General features: G+C 43.3%; 1 protein-coding gene across 3 annotated transcripts in view; it reads right to left on the bottom strand.

The window, feature by feature from the left end:
• Positions 1 to 19,409, bottom strand: part of RUNX3 (RUNX family transcription factor 3) — a 117,071-nt gene that overhangs the window by 39,561 nt on the left and 58,101 nt on the right. For all 3 annotated transcript variants that reach the window (XM_065577309.1, XM_065577310.1, XM_024107658.3), the window contains one exon: positions 10,411 to 10,515. In XM_065577309.1, the coding sequence (XP_065433381.1) occupies positions 10,411 to 10,515 (105 nt within the window). The remainder of the gene's footprint in view (positions 1 to 10,410; positions 10,516 to 19,409) is intronic.

Raw genomic sequence — 19,409 nt, 5'->3', positions numbered from 1 at the left:
GTGTTTAAGCCATTAAGGCATGAAAATATGAAGCTGGTCAAAGAATGATTTTGCAAGGCCTGAGCCTTTTAATAACCTCCCCAAGATGAACTCTGGCTGTGCCAGAAATACCACCAGTGCTTGGCGAACGGGTGCCATGTGACCCGGTGGAGGGCATTTGCTCTCCCAGTGTAACCAAAAGCAAAGGTAAAACCACCTGGTGTGAAACTGACCGAGCCAAAGCCCACTGAAATCGACGGCGAGAGCATCCAGGGGCCGTGGATCAAGTGCTCTCGCGAAAGACACCAAGCAGGAATGAATCAGATTCAGAAAACAAAATTGAGATGAAAGGTCTGGAGAAAACAATGGCCCTGGTCTCCGTTCAGCATTTCCTGTCAATGTGGTGGAACGTTTGTGAGAAGGGCTAATAGATTGGGAAAGGGGGGGGCGGGTGAGGGATTATTTTTTAAAAACTCTCTGAGGACAGAGTGAAAAAACATACAACCCTTCTTTGTTTAAAAAAGAAATGAGAACACTCTGTAACATTCTGGGGACACAGCCCGCCCAGGACCTGACCTGGAACTGTGGGGACTCAAAGAAGGGCGGGTGGCCTGCCAGCCTAGCCTAGAGCTGCAAACATCCTGGGTGCTAATCCTGCACAAAGAGACAGCGAAGCTGTGAAAATTGCAGCAGGCCAATGGGCATGGCTTAAGAACCTGCATAGAGGGGTTAGGGCCTCCCAGAAAAATTCTCCCAGGTTTCATGCTGAACCCCGTGCATCCTGGAGCAGGAGATTAGTGGGTGCTGGGTGGACACCCATGATCAAGAAAACTGATAGTTATGTGCATCACTATCAAAGCTCAGTGCCTTGTATTGGTTTTAAGGATCTACCAAGTACTTAGGGAGATGAAGCTCTTCTGCAACCACTCCCACCCCCCCAGGCACCTCCAAGTCCAAACTTCTCACCTCACTTCTACGGGCCAGTTCCTCAGCTGGTGTAAATCTAATGAGGCCAACAGTGCTAGCCTGATTTACACCAACACGGATCTTTATGCAATGCTTCATTTGTAGCTGGAACCAAAACAGGATACAAACATCCCTCAACTCCGTGGTTCATCTCTATTCAAACGACCAACCGGCCCCTCTGGGCTCTAAACATCCCCCCCACTCCGGAACTTATATGCTGTATTAAGTCAGGTGAATTTGTGCTTTGAAGCTTTTCCTCTCACATATGCGTGTAGTTAACCTCACAGTGGGTGCGGTACAGTACACAAGGACAGCTGTATACAATACAACCCCCATCCCCCACCTTCCGGCACCCAAAAATCTCCCAAGTCTTTCTTTCTGTGACCCAAATCCCAGAACCCTTTGCAGCCGCAAAGGACAGTGAGGTATGCTAAATCCCAGGATGGTTCCCCCTCCTAATGTGGCTCACGGAGGATCACTGCTGTCTAAGACTCAGATCAGAATATTCTTTAGAAAAGTGGAATGGCCATGTGGTTTTGGGGACGGTGCCTTTAAGGGCTGGGCTTCCCACTCAGAGAGTCTAGGCCATACAGAATTTTTAAAGAAAAAGCACTTCGACACCTTTCAATAGCTCTTTTTAAAAAGAGACCTTTACACCAGTTCCCGAATCTCCTTCGGGATCAGGCTAGATTCTGCCCTTCGATGTGCAAGAATGGGCAAAGGAGAAAGCGCTAGAAACCTCAGTGAGGTGTTCAGATTTCATGACAATGGGTGTGGTATGGGAACCGAGATAGATAAGATAAGATACCGAGCGCGTGGGCAGCAAGAAATGAGGCGTGCCTGCCTTTGATATAAATATACTGCGGGATGGGGTGGTGCGATATAAAAGGTTTTAATCGGCATAGGTTTGGGATGGCAAAGCCACAAACTAGTTCTGTAGATCATCCCAAGTGTGTGCTGATATTTAAGGTATTTAAGAAGTTTACGGTGCTATGTGCTATATCCCTCCATCTGCAGTGCTAGGCTGCCATGTCTAAGCAAAGTTCCCATTCCGATCCCTTCCCTCCCGCCATACAGATAGATATTGAAGTAACAAATTCCTAATCGGAACTGATTCACAAACACAAAGGGGCTTTTCCCAGCTGGATTTCCTATCCCTGTAGCTCTCTCTCAGAGTTCCTCCCTGCCTTTTATAGCCCTGAGTCAGAGCTAAAGTGACCCATCTAATCCAGCTGCCAGGGTGAGTCAGCAGAATAGCTCTGTAATCCCCTCACAGTATCCTAAAGCTTGACCCACAGAGAGTGCCTTAAGCCACCTGAATCCAAACATACCAGTGGAAGAAGGGAGAAACTAATAATAATTGCATAAACTTCTAAAAATAGCTCTTCCATAGATCATGTCATGACTTAAAAACCCAACATGTTACACAGGCCTGTATGCCAGGAGCTGCACGTGCTGTAAGACTCAGGCTATTAGAGTGGCCATCACAAGTCATTAACAGAAACATGACCACAAGCACTACGTCGGTGTATTACATGCACATATTAAATCAGTGGGAGCTGCACAATATCACCATTGAATCAGGCCCATTTTACGCAAATAGCCATTACTATGCATTAATTTGTTCATAATAAGGGAGAGTTCATTCCTGCCACTGTTTCAGTGGACAAGGAGAATGGCACAAGATTAATTAATTCATTAAGTCATCATGCATATTGAATTTGCAAAGGAAACGTATTGCAACATAGACAGAAATCATTTCATCTTTCAACACGTCTGATTATTAATAGCAACGCAGTCGGTATAAATACTGTTGTGATCTGTGGACTTTACAACAGACCTGCTGTTAGAGGAAAGATTCTTCTACAGGAGCTGAATTCTGAGCTGGAAGGATTTGATATTTTCCTCTTATATCATTTAATCCTTTACCTTTGGGCCAGCATTAATAAGTAACAGAAAAGCAAACCACTAAATGAAAAGAAATGAACGTCATGCATTAAAATAACATTACAGCCACTCAGCCGACATTAGCATAGAAGGAGTAAAGGATCACACAGAATCTTCCCTGGGATAAATACGTAGGCTGGGCCGTTTTTGTGCATTTCTCATTACAGTAGCCTGCTTGCTTGTCTACTCGGGTTTTTGGCTGGAGGGAGAACATCTATTTTAAACAGGTTTTCCAACTGTGACTGTAAACATTAGAAACAGGCTTGACGCTTGGAGCTGTCTTAGCCCTCGCGATGCACATCGGGAAGGCTTTGAACATTGCCTGCTCCTGTTCCTCTGGAGCAACAATCAAATCTCACAGGCACCGGCTGCACGGCATTTCCACTTCCCAGAAGAAACCTTTGGCAAATCCCTTTGTCCCTGTTCAATTCTCCTTTCAGGGCTGGAAGAGTCAATCTTCCTCGGGGTTTCTTTACCAGCCCCTTTTGGGAAGAAGGATGGTCTTGTGATAAGACACTGGGCCGGTCTCTGGGAGAGCTGGGTTCAATGGGCTCCATTAATGGTTATGATTAGCATTCATTCGTATGAGCGTATTGCCTAGGAGCCCGTCATGGAACAGGACTGCATGGTGCTAGGCGCTGTACAGACATAGAACACAAAGACAGGCTCTGCCCCAAAGAGCCTACAACCAAAATATAAGGCAGGAGACAAAAGGTGGATACCGACAGATGGGGAAGCACATGGAAACAATGAGACAATGTTGATCAGCGTGACAGGCAGCTACCTAACCATGGTAAATCATATAGAATCATAGGACTGGAAGGGACCTTGAGAGGTCATCTAGTCCAGTCCCCTGCACTCATGGCAGGACTAATTATCTAGACCATCCCTGACAGGTGTTTGTCCAACCTGCTCTTAAAAATCCCCCATGATGGTGATTCCACAACCTCCCTAGGCAATTTATTCCAGTGCTTAACCACCCTGACAGTTAGGAAGTTTTTCCTAATGTTCAACCTAAACTGCCGTTGCTGCAATTTAAGCCCATTGCTTCTTGTCCTAGCCTCGGAGTTTAAGAAGAACAATTTTTCTCCCTCCTCCTTGTAACAACTTTATGTACTTGAAAAATGTTATCATGTCCCCTCTCAGTCTTCTCTTCTCCAGACTAAACAAACCCAGTTTTTTTTCAATCTTCGCTTACAGGCCATGTTTTCTAGACATTTAATCATTTTTGTTGCTCATCTCTGGACTTTCTCCAATTTGTCCACATCTTTCCTGAAATACTCCAGTTGAGGCCTAATCAGCGCAGAATAGAGCAGAAGAATTATTTCTCGTGTCTTGCTTACAATACTCCTGCTAATACATCTCAGAATGTTTGCCTTTTTTTTCAACAGCGTTACACTGTTGACTCATATTTAGCTTGTGATCCACTATGATCCCCAGATCCCTTTCCGCAGTACTCCTTCCTCGGCAGTCATTTCCCAGTTTGTATGTGTGCAACTGATTGTTCCTTCCTAAGTGGAGTACTTTGCATTTGTCCTTATTGAATTTCATAGAAATAGAAATAGAAATAGAAATAGAAATAGAAATAGAAATAGAGCCGAAAATTTTTCAGGGGAACGGTTTACTGTCAGAAAATGAAATTTTTGATAGGAAAAGGTCAAAATGACTCATTACAGCTTTCCTGGTTCGATAACATTGACACTTTTTAAATATAAAGTCATTTCGTTTCTCATTTTGTTTAGACTTTTAAATGATATCCCAACTTTAAGATGATAGGATATTTACATGTCCTATATTTAATATTAGAATGATTCAGCGTGAGCTAAATGATTTGTCATTATTAAAAAAAGGTCCAAATTGATTTTTTTTTAAACTTTCATTCCACAGGAAATGTCAGCTCTTTGCTCCGACTCGGAACAAAAACAGATTTTGAAATGTCGGCATTTCCTGCCGAACAGAATTTCCATTTTTCAGCAAGCTCTAGTTGTTAAATTCTTGGTTTCTTTGTGACCCAGGGCAAGTCATTTAATCTCTCTCTGCACCACAGTGCCTGACCTGTAAAATGGGAATAACAACACTTACTTTCTCCCCTCCTTTCTCTGCCATGTCTATTTAGATTGTAAACGCTTCCGGGCAGGAACTGTCGCTTACATGGTGTATGTACAATTGGGCCCTGACTTTGGACAGGGCTGTAGGCACTAGCGCAATGTTGGTAAAAAATCACCACCACCAACTACGGTGCTGTGGAAAGGTTGCACCAACTCTTATGGCTCAGGCGGCAGAGTTCTCAAGAACAGTGGAGGCTAGTGGACAGGCAACTGGGAGACTAAAGCACCTAGCCTCTAATCCTGCTCCGAAACCGACTTGCTGGGTGACCTTGAGCAAATCACTTAATGTCACCAGGCCAAATCCTTGGTGACACATGTGCATGCCCACTGAAGTCAGTTGGAGTTGAGCATGTGTAACTAAGAGCAGGAACTTTGTTCTCAATTTCTGCCCCCCTAAAAGGGGGGTGATGGTATTCATCTACCACAGAGGGCAGGCTGTGAGGATTAAGTAGATAGTGAGCCCCTTTTCTGCCTTCCGTTATAGCCATGTAACCCTGGCGAATTGAAGTGAGTTACACAGGGGACAGCGTGAGCACTCGGTGTATGGAAAGCTCCACCTATGGCCTATGCTTCAGGCCGATGACTGAAGGTCAAGTCTTGGCTGGAGTGGGATTAGGGGGGTACCCTCACATTGCTGAATCCACTCTGAAGGCCAGTGTCTCACACTATAAGACAATAAGGAAAGAGGGCGGGGCTTAATCTTCTCCATGTCCCCAAAGGGAAAATCAAATATTCATTCACAAGGCTCTTGCACATACCCGGCCCTAAGGAACCTCTTGGAGAAGAGCTGACCTACAGATGTTTAACATCTGTGGGGCTGGCAGTGGATGCTGAAGGGAGCTGTGCCAGGTGAGGAGGGAGGGTTTTGGTTGCTCAGAAGTGGGATCAGCTGGTGGCTTTTGGGGGGAGTTTGTTCCAGCCTCCTGCTGTGGTGTGAACTGTTCTTAATGTGACCCGCCTTCCCGACTTGGAGTGTTGATGACACTTTACAAAAGTAAAAAAATGTCAAACATCTCAGCTGCTTCCAAACAAACACAAACAAAACAAGTCAATGACACATGGGTTGTCTAACTCATACCAGGAGGAAGGCGTTTCCCTAAGAATAGAATTTTCAACCGAAAAAATAAATAATCTAAACTGGACATTTTTTCTGCCCAGTCATGACTCTTCATGACACGATGTGATCACACAATGCAAAAAAATTTCATGTTGTGACCTCAGGTTGCGATATGGCGACATTTCCCCCAGCCTGAAATAGTTTACAGGCCAGCTAAACAGTGCCACGAATGGCACATGAAGAATGAGGAACTGCCCTGGTAAATTTCAGACACTCGTTTGCAAAATTCAGGGTAACGGCAGCTTCCATACTTCAGCATTATGTTTTGCAGGGTAAATTAAACAATTCGCTGCCTGTCTCACTTTCCAATCTAACAGCTCTCCAGGTTTTTATACCGTTACCATCACTATCAATGTCCAGTCCCAGAAAGATTTCAAAGTGATTGTTTTAAGAACAATATTATGGGCTAAATTCAGCCCCAATTTAAGCAGGTACAGTTAACAGGATTGTCAATAGTAGATGTACCAGTTTACTCCAGGGTTGAATTCGATGTTACTGAACAGCTTCAGTTCAGTCAAAATCAAAACTGATTTTTCAGTTTTCTGCCTCCCGTGGGTTACGTTGTTAGCTGCTGTGGATATTCCAAGTTCTGCACAAAAACTGCAGTTTATCGAAGTTTGGGCTCTCTCTAAATAAAGAGCTTGCAAAGAAAAGAAAAAAAGGAAATTCCACAGGAAGTTCAAATATTTTATTACTTCCTGTTTGAACAAGCATGTCAACACTTGGCCCTTGAAGTGCAAATTGTTTAGAATTTAAGGCGTCAGCTTGAAAAATGTTATTTCCAGATCTAACCCACAACAAATTTTAGCGCAATAATCAAAGTAATAAATGAAAAAGAAAACAACCTCGGTACTTCAGAGTAACTCTTTCCCGGTGCAAACAGTACAGGATCTGGTACGTTGAGGGAGGATACATGCTGTAAAAGCTCCCATCAGGTTCGTTGAATGGCCTCTTTTTCAAAACCAACCCTCTCCCATTTCCCGCACGCAGTTTTGCACACAGGACGGATTGCTGGGGAAAACTGCAGGTGCAAATGAGAGAAATGCCCAAATCCAACTTCACGGCTGCAACTCATTAGATCAACTACTACATTCTCGTGTTATTTGTGACACCTCCACTGCAACAGTCACCCCACAGGCCAGCTTTCAACTTCCAGCCCAACCCGCAGCTCCTGGGTTTTAGTCTAACCTAATGTAGATATAGGTTTAGAGCTGGCTGAAACTCAGCATTTCAGTTCTGCGGGAAATTCTGACATTTCAAAACTTGTTTACATTCCAAATTGGAACAAAAAAACTTGCAAAATTTCCCATGAAATCCCCTGGAGGCAGATTCTTCTCCTTAAAATTCAGGGATGTTCTGATCTGGGGTTGGGATCTGACCACATCTCTAGTTAAAAGATATGCTTGAGGATACAGGTGCAGAGAGCAAACCCCAGGACAAAGCTCAGTGTTCAAAAGACATGGGGGCTGCGGATGAAGAAAACATCAAATCCTCAGACCCAGCCTATATGGGAGGCCTCAGAGGTACTCCACACCCATTCCTGCAGGCTGCTGATGATATTGTGTACAGGGGCTGGGGCGTATTTCTGGTTGAAAACCCTACAAAATGCGGAACTCTCTCCATCTCAGAAGATGATACCCTGGGATTTCCCAGGCTACTGATACAAATGGCTGATTCTTTTAGTACTAAAGATGGCTTTCTTTCCATACCCGGCTGGCCCAGTGGCCTTCCCAGCCCTGTATCCCCGCTTCCAGCACTGGCCGACGCCTGGTGCTGCAAGAGAAGGAACAAACGCAAAGCGTTCTGCCAACTGTACAATGCTGGAGATGGGATGGGTGGGGGGAGACCATTGCTACCCTTGCAGTGATCAGCTAATGGCCAGAAACAGGGGATTAATAATAAGAATATTAAACTCTAATCAATACATGTCAAACTGCTTCACAAAGGAGGTCAGTATCATTATCCCCATTCTATAGAGGGGGAAACTGAGGCATGAAGAGGTGAAGTGACTTGCCCAAGGTCACCCAGCATCGAAACCAGGAATAGAACTCAGGAGTCCCAATCCAGGATTCTGCCCACTAGTCACCACCTCCCATAGAGGAGGAGGAGGATGATAACAAGCCATGAGTTTGACAACACAGTAACTGCAATGTACGCACACAAACAAAACAAGGAGAGAGATGGACTCTGGCTGAAGCCCACAGTAACCCAGCCAGTTAGGAACTCTTAGCCCACACACCACAAAGTGACCTTCAGACCATTAAGAATCTTTAATTTAATCCCCATACTGAAATTCAAAGGAAGAGTGGAAATGATTCAGTTTGACTGTTGGCAAGTGCCGATTATTGGAGGTCAATCAAAGAAAACCAAATTGTAAAAATATTAACTATGAAAGCTTTCACAAGAGAGGCAGCGTGGCCTAGTGGATTGGGCCTGGGCTGGATTGTCAGAAGACCTAAGTTCTGAACCGAATGGCGACCTTATCCAAACGCCTCTCGCATCTTTTGTCTATTTATATTCCAAATTGTTCAGGCCTGGGCTGTTTCTTACTATGTGTATGTACATCGCCAGACGCTTCAGTTAGAGCACTACGGTAATAGGGAAAAAAAACAGTGTTGCTTAAGAAAATGGCATCACCTGGACCCTGACCATTTCAAACAATAACTACCACATCAAGCCAGCCCCGATGGGTGACATTCGAAACCCCTGCGCTTTTGTCCAAAATTTAAAAAGCACCACCAACCCCTTCCTCCCCCCCCACAAAAACTAAACCAAATCAAACCATTTCACACGGAGCCCTGACGCTTGTTACACTCTGATCCTGGTCTGGCATTCAGGGGAGCCTATGGCCACAGCATCAACAGAAAATATTTTCTAAAGCGGACTTCGAAGGATCAAAATGTTCCCCTTTAATTTTGACACTATCGGCTCTCCAGCCAAAGAGAACAAATTCCGCCTTATAGTCCAGGAGGGTCGCACTGCGTAATCCTCAGTAAAGGAATGTAAGGTCTGGGCAAAGCATTCCAGTTCAATGCCAGGCAGGAGCTAAGGAGCGGAAGAAAGGGCTTGATCTGCAAATACGAGAAGTGATGCAAAGTAAATGGGGGGGGGGGGGGGGGGAGGCTATGCTCCCATATAGTGTCATTCAGCCAGAGACGACCCCTGGCAGAGTGAGGGCAGTGGCTTCAGCAGATGTTACTAAGCAAGCTCAGTCCGTGTGAGCATGCTCACTACAAGCCAACTAACAAATCGGGGCTGGGGAGACACAGGACCCCACATGACACCCCCCCTCCCACCCACACATCACCTCTGCACACACCGTTCATGACTGGGGCTCCTTGGTGCTACTGCAGTACAAATAAATAATAATGCTGGAAGAATTCTTCCATCTGATTAACGCAGTGCTCGTAAATCCAATGGAGCAACTATGCAAATCTAGGAAGGCCCAAACCAGCTCGGTTCAAGTCACGTGGGGCAGGCAGATTTGAGATGCCCTCAACTCAGCTTTGTCCAGAATTTACATTTGATCAAAACAAAACCTAAGAGCCACAAAGGTGTTTCCATGGCTGAACAGTGCGCAGAGTTTTTGAAACAAATGAACAGCACATGCCAGCCGAACGCCGCAGTGCTGGGAACCTGAAAGCGAAACTGACTATAAACGAAAGAGGGCAACTGGCTTGAGCGCTTTGCATGACTCTGATGGAGAGAAATGCATAGAGAAAATGAGCCATGAAAAGAAAACGGGACTTTTAAAGCCCTTTTTGTTTTAATAATCTAAGAAAAACACGTAAAGAAATGGGCTTGCTTAGGGTCCGTCTACTAAGTGGCGCTGGGCACCATTGGCTTCAATGAGACTGGCAGGTGCTCTGCATTGGTCAGGATTTGAGCCAGTGGTTATTTTTTAAGCCAACAGCATTTGTCTGCATCCCGAGGGCTATAAGGGACGGAGCAGTAAAACCATACCCCATCAATCGTCTTCATAGTGCTATCTGTGTAAGCACACAGAGTTCCAAGCACACATATTCAGTGTGTGCTTACAACGTTCACCGTCCCAAAGAAACCCTGCACATGCTGCAAATCAGACTCTTCCGAGCGCTCTCATGACACGCCAGCACTGGCATGCACGTTAACACAATAAAAAGGCCAGTGCTTTGTGACAACCCGCACCGTAACCACCTGACTGGGCTGTGCACTGGCATGGAAGCATCTTTCACACACATATACATGGTAACGTCAGCCTGCTCCACACACCCGCTCCTACTCACCCGCTTCCAAATAAAATACATAACTTACTTCTTGGTTCCCGGGGTCCATCCACAGTCACTTTAATGGCTCGGTGATAGGTAGCGACTTGTGTGGGGTTTGTGAACACTGTGATTGTCAATGTAAAGCTTTTTCCTAAAGGGGGAGAGAGAAAAAGAGGAGAGGAAATGCACATGGGTTGATTTCTTCAGTCAGCAGAGTGCATTCTGAGGCTTGGAAAGCTTAGGCCCAGATTTCGGAAATGATCATGAAGCCACAAATGCTGCTGTACAAATGAAACTAAGGGAGCATCTGATTCATATATTTAAATTTGTGGAGCACTGTTTGTTGCTGGCAGGTATCAAGAAATTGGACCTGGTCCCACTGGAGTCAATGGCAAACCTCCCACTGAGAGAACTGGGCCCATTTCAGAATCAAAGCCAGAACCCTTTCTGATACATTATAACAGCCAGGATTATTTTCCCCCTCTACCTAGAACAGCTTCCTTCTTCTCATGTGCCAGGGCATTTCCTCCTCCCCATGCAAATCCATCCTCGAAACCCAATGCTGTCAACTCACTTCCCATCATTACTCTCAGCCCTGGAGCTCTCTGCTCCCAGCACCTGGGCCCCAAGGGCCCAATTGTGCAACCACTGTTTGTGCCACTGGTCCCAGAGAGAGCTCAGGGCCTGAGCAAACTTCTCAGCATGAGTCAGGATTCCAGAATTGGGCCCATCAAAATAAAGTATTTTTAAAATGATAGATACATACATTTGGACGGTAAGGATAGATAGATAGATAGATAGATAGATAGATAGATAGATAGATAGATAGATAGATAGATAGATAGAAAGTAAAGACCTGATTGTGCAAACATTTACTACCAAGAGTAGTACTTACTACTATGTGCAATTCTATTAACTTCATTGGCACGGTACCCAGTAGTCAATATCTGCATGACAAAGCCCTGATTTTTTTGAATTTACTGTCATGAACATAAGAACATAAGAATGGCCGTGCTGGGTCAGACCAAAGGTCCATCCAGCCCAGTATCCTGTCTACCGACAGTGACCAATGCCAGGTGCCCCAGAGGGAGTGAACCTAACAGGTAATGATCACGTGATCTCTCTCCTGCCATCCATCTCCACCCTCTGACAAACAGAGGCTAGGGACACCATTCCTTACCCATCCTGGCTAATAGCCATTAATGGACTTAACCTCCATGAATTTATCTAGTTTTCTTTTAAACCCTGTTATAGTCCTAGCCTTCACAACCTCCTTAGGCAAGGAGTTCCACAGGTTGACTGTGTGCTGTGTGAAGAAGAACTTCCTTTTATTTGTTTTAAACCTGCTGCCCATTAATTTCATTTGGTGGCCCCTAGTTCTTATATTATGGGAACAAATAAATAACTTTTCCTTATTCACTTTCTCCACACCACTCATGATTTTATATAATTTAATTAATAATTAAACACTTTCTCCACACCACTCATGATTTTATATACCTCTATCATACCCCCCCTTAGTCTCCTCTTTTCCAATCTGAAAAGTCCTAGCCTCTTTAATCTCTTCTCATATGGGACCCGTTCCAAACCCCTAATCATTTTAGTTGCCCTTCTCTGAACCTTTTCTAATGCCAGTATAGCTATTTGGAGATGAGGAGACCACATCTGTACACAGTATTCAAGATGTGGGCGTACCATCGATTTATATAAGGGCAATAAGATATTCTCCATCTTATTCTTTATCCCTTTTTGAATGATTCCTAACATCCTGTTTGCTTTTTTGACTGCGGCTGCACACTGCGTGGACGTCTTCAGAGAACTATCCACGATGACTCCAAGATCTCTTTCCTGATTAGTCGTAGCTAAATTAGCCCCCATCATATTGTATGTATAGTTGGGGTTATTTTTTCCAATGTGCATTACTTTACATTTATCCACATTAAATTTCATTTGCCATTTTGTTGCCCAATCACTTAGTTTAGTCTCTAAGGTGCCACAAGTACTCCTGTTCTTCTTTTTGCGGATACAGACTAACACGGCTGCTACTCTGAAACCTTAGTTTTGTGAGATCTTTTTGAAGTTCTTCACAGTCTGCTTTGGTCTTAACTATCTTGAGCAATTTAGTATCATCTGCAAACTTTGCCACCTTGCTGTTTCCCCCTTTCTCCAGATCATTTATGAATAAGTTGAATAGGATTGGTCCTAGGACTGACCCTTGGGGAACACCACTAGTTACCCCTCTCCATTCTGAAAATTTACCATTTATTCCTACCCTTTGTTCCCTGTCTTTTAACCAGTTCTCAATACGTGAAAGGACCTTCCCTTTTATCCCATGACAACGTAATTTACGTAATAGCCTTTGGTGAGGGACCTTGTCAAAGGCTTTCTGGAAATATAAGTACACTATGTCCACTGGATCCCCCTTGTCCACATGTTTGTTGACCCCTTCAAAAAACTCTAATAGATTAGTAAGACATGATTTCCCTTTACAGAAACCATGTTGACTTTTGCCCAATAATTTATGTTCTTCTATGTGTCTGACAATTTTATTCTTTACTATTGTTTCAATTAATTTGCCCGGTACTGATGTTAGACTTACTGGTCTGTAATTGCCAGGATCACCTCTAGAGCCCTTTTTAAATATTGGTGTTACATTAGCTATCTTCCAGTCATTGAGTACAGAAGCCGATTTAAAGGACAGGTTACAAACCATAGTTAATAGTTCGGCAATTTCACATTTGAGTTCTTTCAGAACTCTTGGGTGAATGTCATCTGGTTCCGGTATCTTGTTACTGTTAAGTTTATCAATTAATTTCAAAACCTCCTCTAGTGACACTTCAATCTGTGACAATTCCTCAGATTTGTCACCTACAAAAGACGACTCAGGTTTGGGAATCTCCCTAACATCCTCAGCAGTGAAGACTGAGCAAAGAATTCATTCAGCTTCTCCGCAATGACTTTATCGTCTTTAAGTGCTCCTTTTGTATCTTGATCGTCCAGGGGGCCCACTGGTTGTTTAGCAGGCTTCCTGCTTCTGATGTACTTAAAAAACATTTTGTTGTTATCTTTCGAGTTTTTGGCTAGCTGTTCTTCAAACTCCTTTTTGGCTTTTCTTATTACATTTTTACACTTAATTTGGCAGTGTTTATGCTCCTTTCTATTTACCACACTAGGATTTGACTTCCACTTTTTAAAAGATGCCTTTTTATCTCTCACGGCTTCTTTTACATGGTTGTTAAGCCACGGTGGCTCTTTTTTAGTTCTTTGACTGTGTTTTTTAATTTGGGGTATACATTTAAGTTGGGCCTCTATTATGGAGTCTTTGAAAAGTGTCCATGCAGCTTGCAGGGATTTCACTCTAGCTTTTAATTTCTGTTTAACTAACCTCCTCATTTTTGCACAGTTCCCCTTTCTGAAATTAAATGAACGTCCTTCTCTCAGCAGACCTCTCTTGCCTCTTGCTTTCTGCTCTTCCCCACCCTCCCTCCGTTCTTTGTTCTGTTGCTGTTCTTCACTTCATTATCTGGAGACAGGAGTCGTAAGAGCTGAACCTTGCATCTGAACGGCCCCGAACTTTGGGGGCAAAGATAAAAAGGAAACAGGAGACAAACCAATCCCCCTTGCTTTCAGTTTTGCAAAACCAAAAGCAGACCAGGGAGGGTTTGAGGCTCTGATGATTGTGGGCTCGTACTCATTTGCTTACTTGTCTATACAGCACTAAGGTGTAGTGGGGTGAGGGATCTAGATCAGGAGACAGGCTGACAGAAAAATGATTTAAAATACCAGTCTTAGGGATGAGGGGTTAAATTACATTTTTCAAGTTAATAGCGTTTACTTTTAAATCGGGATAATGTTGTCAAACGGCTCGGGGAACGTGTGTCTTTGTTAATAATGAAGTAGCAATATTTTGCACTGATATAGACACACTTTGTTTCACCCAGAGCTCTGAAAGCACTTTGCCAATGGGTGAGCTATCGTTATCTTTGTTTTACCGAGGGGGAAACGGAGACACAGAGAAGCTAAATGACTTGGCCAAGGTCACAGGGTGACTCAACGACAGCAGAGCCAGGAATGGAAACAAGGTCTCCAAATTCCTCCCCCACCATTCCAACCACTAGACAATACTCTTTGCCGTAACCAAGGCTGCAACCCAAGGGACAGATCCTCAGTTGACACCAGCTGAAGATCTGTCTCCAAGAATCCTGCCTCCTGACTGCCTTCTCTGACCGCTAGACTATACTCTCTCAGAGCTTGGAAGAGAAAACCAGCCTAACCAGAAGTCCTGATTCCAGGCCCTATGCCCTAACCATTAGATCACAGCTGCCCTTCTGGATTGGACTACGCTCAGCACCGGTGGAAGCTCACTGATATTATCACCAGACTCACTGTCTAGCCAGAATGCAGGATTTAACAAAACCATTGTTATAATGGACACTACTCTTGCCAGCTCTCAGGACTGTCTGCGTGATGAGCTTGTAGCTGTTTCACCTTGACTACCAGCCACAAAGCACTTTTGCTACCATATATCTCGTCTGGACAAATCCCATTTTACTGCCCTTAGGTCCTTGTGCATTCATTACACACACACAAACACGTTTTCACTATAGCTGAGCAAACACTGTACAGCAAAAAAAAAAAAAATCATTCGCTCCTATATCATTTTTTAGATGTCTACAATAATTTAAAAGGGATGTCCTATCCAAATACTCCACGCACCCCAGACACCAGTGACAAAAACAAACATTGCAATTAAATGATTTATTCGTCTAAAATCAAATCGAATTTTAAAAAGATGGAGTCTCTCCCCGTGGGTTAACGTCTCCCATCTATTCTACTGAAAATATTTCCTTGCAGGATTGTTCATGGAAAATGGCTAATTTTAAGAGGATACTAGAGGGTGAAATTCACCCTGATGCAGAGAGCCAGCACAGAGCGCAGGTATCACTTAAGACCTCAGATTAGGACTTAAATGGTGCAAACACCTTGTACTGGCTTTCTGCATCGAGGTGAACTTCCCCCAAAGTAAATTTCAGTATCAAATGCAAGAATTTGCACTCACAACCTATGCTGAAGAGTTCCACTTATGCAAGGTAGGAAATACAAAGAACATGACGTGACCTTTGCATCCAATCAGAACTAGCCAGCACAGTGAGAACATCCCATAGCAAAATACTCTCAGTGCAACAACTCACAGATCAGGAATTATTAGCAGAATTTATTCATGGAGCAAGTTCAACAATAGGCAATAAGATTAGAGACAATTTCTGTCTGCTCGCGTGCAATTTATGAACAGAGGGGGGAGGGATAGCTCAGTGGTTTGAGCATTAGCCTGTTAAACCCAGGGCTGTGAGGTCAATTTGAGGGGGCCACTTAGGAATCTGGGGCAAAATCAGTACTTGGCCCTCCTAGTGAAGGCAGAGGGCTAAACTCAATGATCTTTCAAGGTCCCTTCCAGTTCTAAGAGATGGGTTATCTCCATTAATTTATTTTATTTAGAACAGGAGGCAAAAACCTTCCAGTAAATTATTTGGTACAATGCTTAGCACAAATACATGAACAATAACGTTCAGATTATCAGTCTGGTCTAATGCCTAGCCCGGACATTTAGGAGATTTAAACCCTGGATTCTCTTCCCAGCTCTGCCTATTTTACACAAATTACTTGACTTCCCTGAATTTCAGTTTCACCCTCTGTACCATAGGGTTCATAATAACACTTTCCTCCCTCACTGGGGGCATTGTCTTCAGTGGGAGCAACCTGTATTCATCTGATAGCAACATGTGATGCTTAGTGTTTCTAAAGCACTGTAGAGATCCTCAGATGAATTGCATTATATAGCGCAAATTATTAGTAGTAGTACTCAGCATCAATTTACTCATTCCCATCCTTCTTTGGTGACAGACTAGAACAAGTACAACTTGAGCAATTTCAACCCATTTCCCTCCCCAGACACACCATTATGCACAACATCAATCATTCGAGGCAGTCTGACCGCATAAGAAGGCCTCAATTCACGTTCCAAGCTTCCTACTTCGGGCAAATTGCTAATTATGGGCCAGATTCCAAACGCCCTTACTCACATTGAGTAGTACCTTGCTCCATAAGGAGTTCCACTGATTTAAATGGGGCTACTCCCAGAGCAAGATAATGTTCAATGGGTCTTTGTGCAAGTCATTCAATTTCTCTGTACCTCTGTTCTCCATCTGTAAAATGGGAGTAAGAATATTTTTCTTTCCCCCCACTCTTTGTCTTGTCTATGATTGTAAACTCTTTGGGGCAGGGATTTTTTCTTGCTATGTGTTTGTGCAGCTCATGGAATAATGCGGCACCGATCTCAGTTGGTGCCTATCAGTGTTACCTTAATAATAATAATAATAATGATATACCAGAATCTGGTATGATGAGATCTGGGAGTAGATTCTGTCTAATCCCAGGTTTTACACACACAGTTCATGCATCTCTCTCATAGCTGATATGGAAACATACATGAATCAGAGGCCCCAATTCTGCTCGCATACAACACTCCAGATTTCTGTTGGTGTAGACAAGCGCAGAATTTGGCCCTCTTCAAGATTTAAAAGCTCAAACAGGAGGAAGCAACGTGTGGCAGAGAAAGCAGAAACTTGACAGAAATCATTTCCATCGCTAACGTTTTTTAAAGATATTTCGCCAAATTCTGCTTTCAGCCTCGTTATTCGGGAAAGTGCGTAAACATGGTGTTCAATTGTAGGCACATGCTTGAAGTTTTGATTTAGTTGGGATTAGGTCCTGCTTTGAGCAGGGGGTTGGACAAGATGACCTCCTGAGGTCCCTTCCAACCCTGATCTTCTATGATTCTATGATTCTAAGTTAAGCATGTACAGAGGTACTTTCACATACCCTATAGATAAGTGAGGTATAGATAAATTAGAAAACAGACACACATTCCAGTGCAGATTCCAAGTAACTCCACTGAGGTCAGTTGAGTTATTTTAGATCGAAGGGAGAAGAATTTGGCCCATTGGGCCCAGGTTGTGCATTCTTGCTTCTACCCTCCCCAAACTCCTATTGACTTCCTTGCTGCTCAGGGAAAGCAGGACTGTCCCCAGTAGTTAGCACAAGATGAACATGTTAGGGTCTAGTCTTGACATATGCACCTAAATCATAAGTGCACCTAGGGCCTGATCCAAAGCCCATTGAAGCCAATGGGTGTCTTTCCACTGATTTTCATGGGCTTTAATCAGGTCCATGGTTTGGGAGACAGAGTGTACATGTAAGTGCTTTCAAGAGCAGGGCCGGCTCCAGGGTTTTTGCCACCCCAAGCGGCAAAAAAAAAAAAAAAAAAGCCGCGATCGCGATCTGCGGCGGCAATTCGGCGGGAGATCCTTCGCTCCAAGTGGGCGTGAGGGACCGTCCGCCGAATTGCCGGACGTGCCGCCCCTCTCCGGAGTGGCCGCCCCAAGCACCTGCTTGGGAAGCTGGTGCCTGGAGCCGGCCCTATTCAAGGGACAGTGAACTCCTGTTGTTTCAGGGCATGAACATGGGAACCCAGGGGAGGAAAACTAATAATGAATTCAAGAGTCAGGCTGAGATTGGGTTAGATTCATAGGGCAAGAAGGATCCTCTTGACTGACCTCCTGCACATCCCAGGCCACATAAGCTCACCTACCCACTCCTGTAATAGGCCCCTACCCTCTGGCTGAGTTACTGAAGTCCTCAAATCTTGGTTTTAAAACGTCAAGTTACAAAGAATCCATCATTTACTCATTCGGGTTGGAAATGTGTGCAAGAAAGATGAACAAAAGAGAGCGCCTAAGAGAATAATTGACTACAGAAATGAAAGCTGAATTCATAAAAGAAAAACATTTTCCATCCATCAACCTGCAACCAGTTAAGTGGAGAGTTTTAAAGAAAATCTGCAACTTGGAAAAGGAGCCAACAGGAAAACGGAAATGTCTGAAAGAATGTAAACTATTCCAGTTTCATAAAGAGTAACAAGTAAACAATTATTACATGCAAATAATTGTTAGCATCGCTGGTTTTAATTAATGCCGAGAAGTCAAAATATCTTTGACATTTGTGTGTATACATTTGAAAAGTTAGAGAAAACACTGCCATATGGCCATTAAAATATTGGGTTTAACTTTTTGAGAAGAACGAACTGTTTAAATCTGCAGTGTTTACTGGTGATGAAATTTTAAAATTCTATGTCAAATATGGCTGCAATTAATAATGCATGACAGTAAGGGATATAATACTTGCCTTCAAAAGCTGTCTGGCCTGCTGTATAGTTTAGAATTGTAGTTAGTGATATAGCACAATGTTATTTCATTGATGGTTGTTTTTAAAAATTATGCATTATGATTAGTTTAAGGTTAAATTATAGTGTCATAGCTTTTTAAGACCAGAAGGGATCATTAGATCATCTAGTTTGACCTCTTGTATATCACAGGCCATAGAATTTTATCCAGTTAGTCCGGCATTAAGACTAATAACATGCTTGACTAAAGTATATCTTCTATGCAATCTTGCTCTGAAGACTTCCCTTGGTAGTATGTTCCACTGGTAAATCACTCTTCCTGTTAAAAAGTTGTGCCTTATTTCTAATTAGAACTTGTCTTGCTTTAACGTCCTATAACTATTAAATGTAACAAATTAGGTTAGTCTCACACCTTTAGAATATGACACTATGTCAAGGTGTATACTGCACTCTGGAATTTCTTCTCACAAGAGTTTCAAATCTTTTTGTTTGTTTGTTTAACTCGTCTTCTAATAAGTTTAGCATTGAACCTGGAAGGACCGTAAATTGATTATAATATTCAACTATATATTTTACCAATAACTTCCTTTTCTTTGAGGGGTGAGGGTAGGGTAGGGGAATAGTATTAGTCACACTTCAAACTCTCCATCTACAAGCACTAATAATAATTATAAGCTTGTGTTGACTATGTCTAGTCACTGCAAATATTTACTTCCCTTCTTATAAATCCTGAACAGACGCAGTCTAAGTGACTGTGTTTAAAGTGGTACCGAAGAGCCATTTGGACCTTTATGCTGCTATCCATT

This window comes from Chrysemys picta, chromosome 23, assembly GCF_011386835.1.
Source record: "Chrysemys picta bellii isolate R12L10 chromosome 23, ASM1138683v2, whole genome shotgun sequence".
Lineage (NCBI taxonomy): Eukaryota > Metazoa > Chordata > Testudines > Emydidae > Chrysemys > Chrysemys picta.
Note: the sequence above shows the minus strand (reverse complement) of the source record. Positions and strands in the feature narration are given on the sequence as shown.